Raw genomic sequence first — 12,008 nt, 5'->3', positions numbered from 1 at the left:
GGGCAATGAGCCCTGGGCAGAAGCAACTTCAGGCATCTCTTACAGATATCTGAGTCAAAAATAAACTTCTATCATGTTTAAGCCATTATATACTTGGGGGTTCGGTATTACAACAGTTAACATTATGTGAACAAAAACCTATACCTGGATATTGATCAACCATACCACCACCACACACACACACACACACACACACACACACCCCTACACTCAGCCACTGCATCGCCCACACCTGCTCCTATTTTAGGCCTGGGCTTACGTGCATCGAGAGGCTATTTCTGAGTCCCCTCAGCCAGTCTAATTTAAGGTCCTTTGTCATTCTCTTTTCCTGAACACCCTATTCTCTCCTGCCATCTTACTCATCAGGAGAGGTAAGTACATTTTCATTCTGTGTACATTTATTTAAAGGCTACGTCTACAACTGATCCTTAAGATGTATGGAGTCAGAACCTTCTGTCCACCGCAATAACACGCACAGAGTCTGCGCTGTGCTTGGCAAACAGCAGCCACTGGATACATTTTAAAATGGCAACGATCAAGGTGCCTGGGGGGGGCTCAGTCAGTTAAGTGGCTGACTTTGGCTCACATTGTGATCTCGTGGTCTGGAAATCGAGCCCCATGTCGGGCTCCCTGCTCAGTGGGGAGTCTGCTTCTCCTTCTCCCTCTGCTGCTCCCCCGGCTCATGCATGCATTCTCTCACTCACTCTTTCTCTCAAATTAATGAATACAATCTTAATTAATTAATTTTAAAATCGCAAGGATTAACAAGTGAGAGCCCATTTCAAGGAAATGCACTTTGCATCACAAGACCACAACTCTAGACAAAAATCATAGAGAATTAAAGACCATGGGGATTTTTTTTTTACCTTTATTCATTCAGAATGCAATTCTAGATCAATCTACAACCAAGGGAAAACCCTTAAACTTTTAAGTGGCGTTAACAGGCTGAATAATATAAGAGTATAGCCCCCATATGTACAAGCAAGAAGTCGATTTCCATTCCTATCATAAAACCTCTTTCTAAACATTTACATTTCCTTCCCATCCAAAAAATGCATTACCATGATCATGCTTACATAGCTAGTCAGCACAAGACAAATGACAATTTATACTGAACTATTGAAGTCTCGCAGTATAGTGCCCACAACTCCTCGCTGTAGCTGTTGACCTTTTCAGTGGCATTCACTATGTGGCATTGTCACCAATTACATTAAAAGTACTTCATTAATTTTTAAAAGCTAGAGTTACTCAAAAAGTTTCTGTAGTGTAAATAACACGTGGAATATTGCATTTAAGTCTAAAATGGCAAGATCACTTAAACCTTTTCTACAGGCCTCCATGTAATTAATATATGTAGGAAAATGAATATTATATGAGAAGAAACAGACCAAGTTCTTATATTTTTACCTAAAAGTCTAGTTATTTATTTTAAGTAGTATCTATTAATATTTAAATGATTACAAAATAAATCAATGTTAAATATTGCACAAAATCTAAAAGAAAATGGCCACGTTACATCATACTATATTGTGTAGATAATGATTAAAAGCAGCTAATTAGAAGCCTTTTTAAAAATTTAAGGTTTCTGACATCATTTTCCACCATTCCATCAATTCTTCCTTTTCCTCTTCTTTCCTTTCAGAAAATGACTCCAGTTCAAAATCAACCTAAAGGACAAAATCAAGAATATATTGTTACCAAACTGCATCTGTATTTTTAAAAGCTGAAATTTTAAAAATGAGTGCAGTTCTCGAGCTTATAGAATAAGCTCAGTATAGCCACCTGAATTAAAGTATATCTTAAAAATCTCTTGTGTTAAACAAAAGATACTTTCAGGGGGAAAAAAAAAACAGTCAAAAGCCATTATGTTTGAAATATACTTTGATCTTACAGTCTTGTAGGATTATTTAAAAGCAGATTACTTAAAGGCAGCTTATTTAAAGGAAATGTTCCCCCCCCCAGTAAAAAGATGTGATTTATAATTAGTTTTTTTCCTTTGAGTATTCGCTGAGCGTCTATAAACCTTGAATTTTCTCCTAATACTGGGGGAAATATGGCAGAATGTAGTTCGGCGTGCTGTTGTCCCAAACCACAGGTCCTGCTTTCCAGAATCTTGAATCTGCTAAGGAAACCAATGGAGGCATATACATCTCCAAACCACCAGAGGCCAGTGGCCCAGGAACTCAACTCTGTGTGAACTGGCAGTTCTCAGCAGGTCTATGGAAATCCACGCACTTCTGCACAAAAGGCTATTCGAAATCTGTCCTTCCCAACCTCAATCCTCCTCGGGCCCTCTAGATACCCTTGCTCTCATTGCAAATAGAAGTAAGAGTTCCTTGATCTGACCACTTAAGCCCCTGGTTATTTAGGAATATAACACTCACTACCTCCTTGAAGTAACACTGGCCAGAAAGGCTAAGATCCAAATAACTGAACATTTAACAACCTGTTTCTGGAGCTACTTTTTGCTAGGTTTCACTTGCCCAAACTTACCTCCTGATTTTAATACATATTTACAGCCTAATGTACACATACATGCAAGGAAAACCAAAGCACCAGCTAAAAGCTCAAGATAATTCTGTTTGCAAAACCAAGCACTTGTAAGTACCACACTTTGGGTGCATGCACAAAAATGCAATAAGTTCTTTTTAAGTAAGCCTTTCGATGGGAAATCCTGCAGGCAGTTCCCTGGTTGCAAAAATGTAATGCGAAGATTGTAGAATGCAGTAGAATCCTGCTCCAAGAGAAGTTTTGGTCTCATCACCATCACCTTCCTAGCGAAATAAGTGGCACCTACTTAAATAAGATGCCCTTTTTGATAGCCCTTAGTAGAGGGTCTTTCTCATAATACGTGCTTAATAAATATTCGGTTAATGCCTAAGATCACCTGACAGGCACAATTAATTTTTCCCAATACTCACTGAGTATTGTACAAGATGCTAGAAATAAAAAGATAAATGGAACAGAAATCTCATTTTAGATTGAAATCAATGTGGCAAATAAAAGTTTAATGTTTTTAAGCCGTATTTGATTTTCTTGTGGATGTCTTCAAAAATTGAGAAACAATAAGGGAGCTTCACATCGAGTGGTATAAAATCAACCAAGGAGCCCTTGCTCAAGTCACCTGACTTTGCTGGGCCACAGTTTCCTCATCTGTTAAATGGAGGTAATAGTGGTACCTACTTCATAGGGTTATTATGAAGACTAAATATAAATCACTTGCATATGTGTGACACAGACGAAGTGCTCGATAAATCTCAGCATTTGTGATTTCTTACCCCAACAGCAGGGTTATAAGGAACTGCTACTTTCTTTGTTATTGCCAGATAGCCTGGAGCCGAGGCTGTGAGTTTATAGTTTCCAGGTACAAGCAATCTCCAGTAATCACCATCCTTTGCTGCAGGGAAACAAAACATCAAATCACATAATTATGCCATTTTAGGAATACCCAGCATACCTCAGTTCAACTTCTTTGATTCCCTATTTTTAAAGTAAGTGTTTACGGAATTTCATAAAACTCCATTGAAATGAGTGTTACACTGTCTTAGAGGAAGTGATTTAAAAAAAAAAAAGATTCTTTACTTATTCATTTGAGAGAGAAAGAATGAGCGAGAGCACGAGCAGGGGGGAGGGGCAGAGGGAGAAGCAGACTCCCCACTGAGCAGGGCGCCCAACGTGGGGCTTGATCCCAGGACCCCAGGATCATGACCCGAGCCAAAGGCAGATGCTTAACTAATTGAGTTATCCAGGTGCCCCTAGAGGAAGTCATTTCTAATAGCAATTTTACAGATATTAATGTCAAATTGTCAGTAAATCTTCTAAGATAACGGATCCTCATAATCATGTCAGGGGTGACACAGGTGAAAAGATACATAAAGCCCCCAGTCGTGGTGTCAGAGCCTCTGGTGCTGTTGTGAGTCTGGCCAAGGATCTTGCCATGAAGACCTGATGGGCTGAGTCTAATCAGTGTGTCAAGCCTCATCAGAAACCCTGAGGCACTTGCCAGAAATTTCTATTTCTGAAGATTCAGAATAGGTTGGTCTGGAGTGCTGGTCTGGAGGGACTGCATTTTCAACAAGTTCTCTGGAGAATTTTTAAGTAGAGGTAGGGTTCATACTCTTGCTCACCCCACCTGTCCCCAGCTCCCTCCTCTTCTCGGTGAGGATCCCTGGCCGCACCTATGTAATCAGTCTCATGCATGTGCCTTCAACTCATTTGCTTTTCCCTCTTGGTTCTACATGCCTGGCAAGCCACCCACCCTGGCTCATTTCCAGCTCCCCACCTGCCCCCATGGAGCTGGGGGAAACACCCCGCCATGCTCATCAGCAGTCTCTGATGCATATACGCCGACCTCACCTCGGGTATGGAACTGCCCTGTCTTCCTTCTAGTCCCTTCCTCCCTGGTCCTTCCACGCTCCCATCTTCCTAGACCAGTGAACATCAATCACCTGGGAAACTTGGTCCAGGGCAAATTCTAATTCGCTAGCCCTGGGGTGCGGCCTGAGATTCCGCATTCCTAACCAGCTCCAGGGCACCGGTGAGTTCAGCTGCCGGTCGGGGCCACCCTTTGAGTAGCAAGGCCCTAGTGGCTGGCCATTTCACACTTCCTCCTTTTTCCTAACACCCGTGACACATCCTTTTCATCCTCACTCTCAGTTGATGCTTTCCATCTTATTTCACTGTGAAAAATAAAACCAGAAAAAAGAAAAGACCCTGCGACTATCTCTTCCGATCTTCCTCTGACTCCCACATCTCCTTTCAGTGGGTGCAGAATGTCTGAAGAGATTTGTCAATACTCTATTTCTAGCATCTCTCCTATTCTCTCTTAGACCCTCCAGTGAGGCTCCCACCGGCCGGAGGAAACGGATTCTGTCGGGATCCTCCACACTGGTTCATTCACAAGGCTCATCTTACTTGGCACTCCTGCTCACGCCCTCCTTCTCGAAACACCTCTGGGTTTCCCAGACAATGCATTTAGTTCTCTCTCTACCTCGGGCTCCATTCCTCCTTCCTACCCTGCCCTCGAAAAGATGGAGCATCTCCTCAGATTTCATTCCTTCCTACCTTTATGTATTTCTCACATTAGATTTCCCTAAAATGCCTGCGTCATGAAATGCAGAGAAAATCGTATCTCTCTGGCACTCAGGTTAACAGACAGAAGAGGCTCCTCGTGGCCAGAGGGGACCGAGGCGGGGGTGCTCTCTCCGAGCTCCCCGAGGGCTAAGGGAGCAATGTCTTGGCACAGATTCTGGTATATTGGTTAGCAAGATGTGCTGGCACTTGGTGGGGTGTTGATAAATATTTGATGAATAGATAAATAAATGGGGCTTTAAGGGGCAAATGTTAAGGAGTTTTTAAAATATCCAAGTTATAAATGAGGAGGTTAAAAAAGAGGTGATGGTATAGAGTGGTTTGGGGAATAAGGTAAATGCTCATTAATTATAAGGTCTAGAAATAGATGAATAGTTCATACCTAAAAACATGTTGTTGTTGTTGAAAAGACCCCAACAAATGACAGTCAAACTAAACCGAGCTGGATGAATGTTGATTAACAGGAGTAGGTCGGTCAGCCAGGAAAATACACCCTCGTCCCCATACGGGGAACATGGAAATGGGGTTTTGAACTTAGAAATAACTAACATCCACCTCCATGCTGCTCACATCTAGTTTAACCCTGAGGAAGTTTGGATTTTTCGCACAGATTAAATGAAGAAACATGTGAGAAATCCTAGACACACAATACACTGGCATTTTTCTTTCCTATTCTTTCCACTCTCTCCTGAGGTCCTCCAATGAACAGTTTGTCAGCGCTTCAGAGCGATCAGAAAGACGCCAATACTCCCACTCCAGCTAGTTCATTCGCCTTGGCCTCCAGAATGACACAGAATCTCCAAGAAGGACACAGACTTCTCCAGGGGATGGCACCACCCGGCAGCTCCAGGCTGAGACGTGAGGAAAGGGCGCCATCTGCTGCACCCCAAGTTCTAAGCCAGCAACCATCCCGAGTAACAGCCTGACCTGCTCCCACAGAGGAAATTTAACTAGATCAAAACTGGCAGAGAGGGAGGTAAAGAGACAGAAGGCATTCGATTGTTTTGCTTAGAATGGCATAAGAGGGGCGCCTGGGTAGCATAGTCGTTAAGCGTCTGCCTTCAGCTCAGGGCGTGATCCCGGCGTTCTGGGATCGAGCCCCACATCAGACTCCTCCGCTGGGAGCCTGCTTCTTCCTCTCCGACTCCCCCTGCTTGTGTTCCCTCTCTCACTGGCTGTCTCTATCTCTGTCAAATCAATAAATAAAATCTTTAAAAAAAAAAAAGAATGGCGTAAGAATTGTAACTAGAATAACAAGTAATCATGCTCGTATTAGCCTCCAGATCATAACAAAGAACACCCACCAGATGTAACATCGTGGTCTATTCCTTCCACGGAGATGGTCGCATTGGCAATTGGGTTCCCCTGAAGGTCTCGGACAAAGCCTTTAACTCCTCGGTGTATCTGTGGAGGCCAAGAACAACCAACAATATCAAATTAGAAATGCTCTAAGAACACGTCTCATATCAAGAATCTCCTTATCTTCTAGCAAAATCCTATAGATCCTCACTGTTTAAGGATCAAAATATGCTCAAAAGGCCGCTCAGTTTTTTTGAACGTTCTCTACACTGTTCTTTCTCAAGTGAACAAATGGTAAGTAATCGCCTGAAAACTGACATTTCGTTCTGTGCCAAAGAAAGACACTGAAATACCTTCCAAGCCACCAAAATGGAAAACAAAACAAAAAAAAAAAAAAAAACCTAAGTCCTATCTGTAAAGTAGTTCTGGGCTTAGCATATTTCATTACTTTCTCCCTCTTACATTTGATCACCTGTGCATAGGTTGGATGGCCACTGCCAGTAGCAAGAATCACATTCCAGCCCTTTAATACTTGTTCCTGTTGACTGGAAAAATCTACTGTGACTCCTCTTGCAGTAAACCCATTAACAATATTCTTTTGGTTGAAAATAAGTGACATGAAAGATCTGTGAACTTCAAAACTGAAGACTGGATTTATTATTTCTTTTTAAGGATTTTATTTATTTATTTGACAGAGAGCGCGTGAGAGCACAAGCAGGGGGAACAGGAGAGGGAGAGGGAGAAGCAGGCTGCCCGCCAAGCAGGGAGCCCAACGAGAGGCTCCATCCCAGGACCCCGGGCCACTTAAGCATCTGAGCCCCCCAGACGCCCCTGAAGACTGGATTTAGAAAGGAAACGGAAGAGGCGCTGTCGAGAATAATGTCCCTGAATTAAGTGGCAGTCAACGACTAATGAAATGCAAACTACGAAAGCAGCTTTCTCCTTCATTTTTAAACAGAATTCAACCAAATCAGTACGTGTTTCAAGTGACAGAGTCACTTCAGGTTCCCGACGTGCTGCTTCTGGAAATACCAAATGGTGATTCGTTAAGCTTAATTACTTAACAGAAAATGCCCGAACCTCCCAGAGGCTTAGCTTGCTCCTCACTCCATCTAGCCCTAGAAAGTGAATTTTCTTCTGCTACTGAGGGTACTGGGGTATTTCCTACAGAAGGTAGAATAAGTCTCCGGTCTGCCTTTGTCCTTGGGGAATAAATCTGGCAGTAGTACCATGTTCTATCAAAGAGATGTCCTGGATTACCAATCAGCAAATCTTTCTGCATTTCCTATTTTTTAAAAAAAAGTAGAACCCCTAAAACTCTATAAAAATAACATGTACTTCCTTTCTCTAAAAGCAATTTGGGGATCAGAAAAATTTTAGAGAAAAGGAAGAGAGATAGCAGAAAATCAGAAAAAAAATACAAACCTTAAATTTTTTTATAATAATTTTTTATTATGTTATGTTAGTCACCATACAGGATATCCTTAGTTTTTGATGTAATGTTCCATGATTCATTATTTGCATATAACACCCAGTGCACCATGCAATATGTGCCCTCCTTACTACCCATCACCGGCCTATCCCAATCACCCACAAACCTTAAATTTCTTAATATGAGGGCTCTTCGAAGAAATTTAGAAAGCTTGTGAACAAGCCATTATTTACCCACACGTACTTTACGCTCACTGAGGCACTCTAATCCTGATATTATCAATATTATAAACCTTAGAGAAATGAAAGTTTTAAATTTCCCTGCCATTCGAAAATAAGTCAAACAATCATTTCAAAAACATATAGTTCGCCTGCATTAGGCACAAATATATCCAGTTAATATTCATGACTTCCCTTTTTTCTGCCTCTGCAACCCAAGACATATAGTATGCCATTTAAGAAATAGTGAAATAAGTAGATATCTATCTCTGATATGGCAATTTTGGAGCAAACTTCTCTGAAAAATTCCACTGTCGTAATAAATCTCAGTGGAAGTGTTACGGGCTCTTACAACCCCACATGAATGCAGACCGGAAAATGCTATCATTTTATGGCTTTTGCAAAGGAAATCACAGAAGTTCAAATTTCACTCATGCCTGAAGAAGCTATTTACTACACTTGTCCCTCCTATAATGCTCTCTCCTCAGATTCTAGGACACCAATCAACCATGGCTGGGGGGAAAAAAAAAACACCTGGAAGATTCTCCACTGTTACTAGAAACGTTCACATCAGTAACCCTTAAACCCTCCCGTACTTAGTATCACCCAAAGAGCTTGCCGAAATGGAGACTCTGGGGTCCTACCATGCAGGGAGTGGGATTCAGTGGTGGAACAGGAAACTCATTTTTAACAAGAACCTAGGTGATTCTGATGTCGGTGCCACGAACCATTCTTTGTGAATTTCTTTGGGAATTTTGAGAACTAGACTGTTCAAAGCTATTGAGTGAGAGGCTCTCCACCATAGCAAACTATCGTAATTAACTTTACAATCCAGTTCCTGCAAACATCCCTTCAAAGCCCTGCAAGAGATTTCCTCTCAACCAATTACAGAATTAGACCTCCTAATCACCTATTTTCCACGAGTCGTAAACTAGTCCACGCTTAGACTTTAGATCGAGGTGTTCAATTACTAAGCCCCACCGTACTCTGTCCCATTGTCAACAAAATAATTTCAACACAGAACTTCTGGCAGTCTTCACTGACCTGTCATCAGCCTCTGATTCCCTAAACTCAGCGTTCTATGAAGGAGGTTGGATGAGCCCATTGTAAGTATCACCCTCACTGCTTCTTCACAGCTGGTACCATAACACGGAGGTCCTACCAGGGTGGATCCTGTGGGTGTGTGGACAGATCAAATTCTGATTCCAAGTGGCATGAAACAGGAGTGTACTACCTGTTGCCTCTTCTTTCCAGCTTATTTCTATATAAATTGATGAGTTGACACATGCCTACTTGCCACCATAAATATAACACATATTCTCCTCTTTCCTGATGGTACACATTTTGTTTTGTTTTGTCTTGAGTTTTTTCCTAAGAACTAAGACTTGAGCAGCAGCTGAACCTGTTTTTTTAATTAATGAGCAGGACTGGGTTAGGGACCCAGTGTGCTGCCATGGCTCTTTGTAACTGCCCTTTATTTTGGCATTTATCGTCCTCTCTTGTGATTAGGTATTGACGTCTCTGAACTCACTAATACGAAGACTTCTACCGCCGGTGCTTCACAGTGTGCCTAAGACACCAGAGTAGCTGAATACATTTTTGTTGAAAGAACCGTGTAAACAAAATGAAAAGCACTGCATTAAGGAGGCATTATTTGATATCGAAGCAGAGGACACACCAAATAGCCCCGTCTTACTTCCTCTACCCAAAAAATATATTTATAGCTCTTCTCAAGGGAGATACCATTCAGGGGTTCTTATCAAGGTTGTTCTAGGGTCAACATGGATGATTATCCTTAGCTTTTGTTGTTGAAAATGCCTTTTTAGGGCGCCTGGGTGGCTCAGTCGTTAAGCGTCTGCCTTTGGCTCAGGTCATGATCCCAGGACTGGGATCGAGCCCACATCAGCTCCCTGCTCAGCGGGAAGCCTGCTTCTCCCTCTCCCTCTGCCCCTGCTTGTGTTCCCTCTCTCGCTGTCTCTCTCTATCTCTCTCTCTCTGTGTCAAATAAATAAAATCTTTTTAAAAAATAGTGAATTTAGGGGAAAAAAAGAAAATGTCTTTTTATATTAACATGCAGCAGGATTCCACTGACTGAAAACAATCCTGCGTAATGAGTAATTTTCCATCTCTGTACTTAGTGGATCTGTTCCATGAGAAGCACTTTCAGTGAGGCATTACATGGCCAGCTGACATGTATAAAGGAATACTTAAGCTGATTTTACGTTTTTTTAAATGCATCGGTTTCCTATGTATATGTCGTCCACGTATACACAAATAGCTTCATGTTTATTTAACAGCATTTGTTCATATCAAATTAGTTTTTAAATTAGTCTGGACTATCTGCTGTTATGTGAAATTGGCATCACCCTACCTGGCTTTGGGTGTAAATAGCCTCATACAGAATGGAATTTGAAGACCGTGAAGGCACTGCAGGCAAGGATCAGAGCCTTTAGGTCACCAATGTGGCCCCTGGTGCCAACGTCAACCTAGTAAGAGATGTGGGGTTGGCAGGGGACTGGCCGCCTGGGTTCAAACTCAGTAGGTAAGGTATCTTACTCTCGCAGATGATGAGATTCCCCAAATTCTGTATAGACCCCACTGGAATGGCTACCTAAGTGCCCCTTTAGAACAGATCTAGGCTTGCGTCATCAGAGCAATATGGCATGGTGATTCTGGAAGGACACAGCCTGGATTCAATTTCTGAGTGACTTCAGGCAAGCTGTTTGACTTGTCTGTGTCTCTGATCCCTCATTTTTAATTCAGGGATGATGACGATGATGATGATGGTACAACTTCCCTCATAAGGTTGTTGTGAAGAATAAATGCATTAATGATTACATGTAGGGCATTCAGAATAATGCCTGGGAAACAGTAAATGCCCAACAAAGGTAAGCTATAGTTATTATGATTACCTCAGACCCCACTGAGACCAGTGGGGCACAGAATTTAAGAAGGCATTCACACAGGTGCCGATCCTCTACCCAAAAGCCCCTGCGAATAAGTGCCTCCTTAAGTTTTGGACCGTAGGTGCCTTACTTACCTCACCCTTTTCCTGGGTGCCCTACAGGCCAAAGACAATCAGGGTGGAAGCAGGTCCTAGGTCTGCCTGGCTTAGAGCAATATGAGTGAACACAGGGTATCACCTCACTTACCACACATCTCGGTTTAGTCAGTTTTCAGGGCTTATTCATGAGGCACAAAACCTATGACAAATGAAAGCCTGTTTGGACCACTACTGACATGTTTTCCAAATGTAGCATCCTCATTCTGAGTCAAATGGACTCCCCTAGACTGGACTCCTCGTAGGAAATGATTGTATGCCAGGTTTAAATGCTCTCAGATCTCCCATTTTATGCTGGAGGCAGTGTTTACCTGCTCGAGGTAGCTAATAAGGGAGTTTTTGTTATCCTCCCAGTAGCTCTTCAGAGTCTCTTCAGGTGGAAACTTTTCACAGCTAAGCTCCACGGTGATCTCGAAACAGTTGCTGCTGAGGTAATTGAAGTCTTGCATTCCTGCCAAGGCACCAAATGGAAAGTCAAAATACACATGTGGAGACTAAAACTCTACACAAGCCGTTCTGCTGAATTGAGAGCCAAGCAAAAGATACACCAACCAGTGTATTTTGAGTAGCCTGTGGGAAACCACAAGGAAAATCACCTACCATAAGGGACAGAACAACATAACTGGGAGGCTGTTACTGCCTTAGAGCAGAAACTTTCTCGGGTTCTTAAGCAATCACTTAGCTTAATACATTGCTGCCGTTGGGTGCTAAAGCAGGCATCGACCGTGTTCCGCAGTGCTGGAATTGGCTTCAAAGAAGATAACTGGGAACAATGACATCAAAATGACCAAATAGGAGTTTTCTACCATCTTCCTCAAAAAAGAATGCTGATTTTGACAATCACCCATGGAATGGAGTGTCTTTGTGGAAGGCCAGGAGTCCAGTGCAGAAGTTCCAGCACACCACT

General features: G+C 42.3%; 1 protein-coding gene across 1 annotated transcript in view; it reads right to left on the bottom strand.

Annotated features, from left to right (window-relative positions):
* Window positions 1-852: 852 nt before the first annotated feature.
* The window catches only part of CPE (carboxypeptidase E), a 111,513-nt gene continuing 100,357 nt past the window's right edge, over window positions 853-12,008 (bottom strand). Inside the window, exons 6-9 of the mRNA XM_045798694.2 lie at window positions 11,413-11,552; window positions 6,396-6,495; window positions 3,279-3,397; window positions 853-1,667 (exon numbers count right to left, since the gene is read on the bottom strand). Of these exons, the coding sequence (XP_045654650.1) occupies window positions 1,569-1,667; window positions 3,279-3,397; window positions 6,396-6,495; window positions 11,413-11,552 (458 nt within the window). The 3' untranslated portion in view covers window positions 853-1,568. The remainder of the gene's footprint in view (window positions 1,668-3,278; window positions 3,398-6,395; window positions 6,496-11,412; window positions 11,553-12,008) is intronic.

The sequence above is a fragment of the Ursus americanus genome, chromosome 13 (assembly GCF_024610735.1).
Source record: "Ursus americanus isolate L20-20 chromosome 13, mUrsAme1.1.p, whole genome shotgun sequence".
NCBI classification, from domain to species: domain Eukaryota; kingdom Metazoa; phylum Chordata; class Mammalia; order Carnivora; family Ursidae; genus Ursus; species Ursus americanus.
This window is presented reverse-complemented; position numbering and strand designations above follow the sequence as displayed.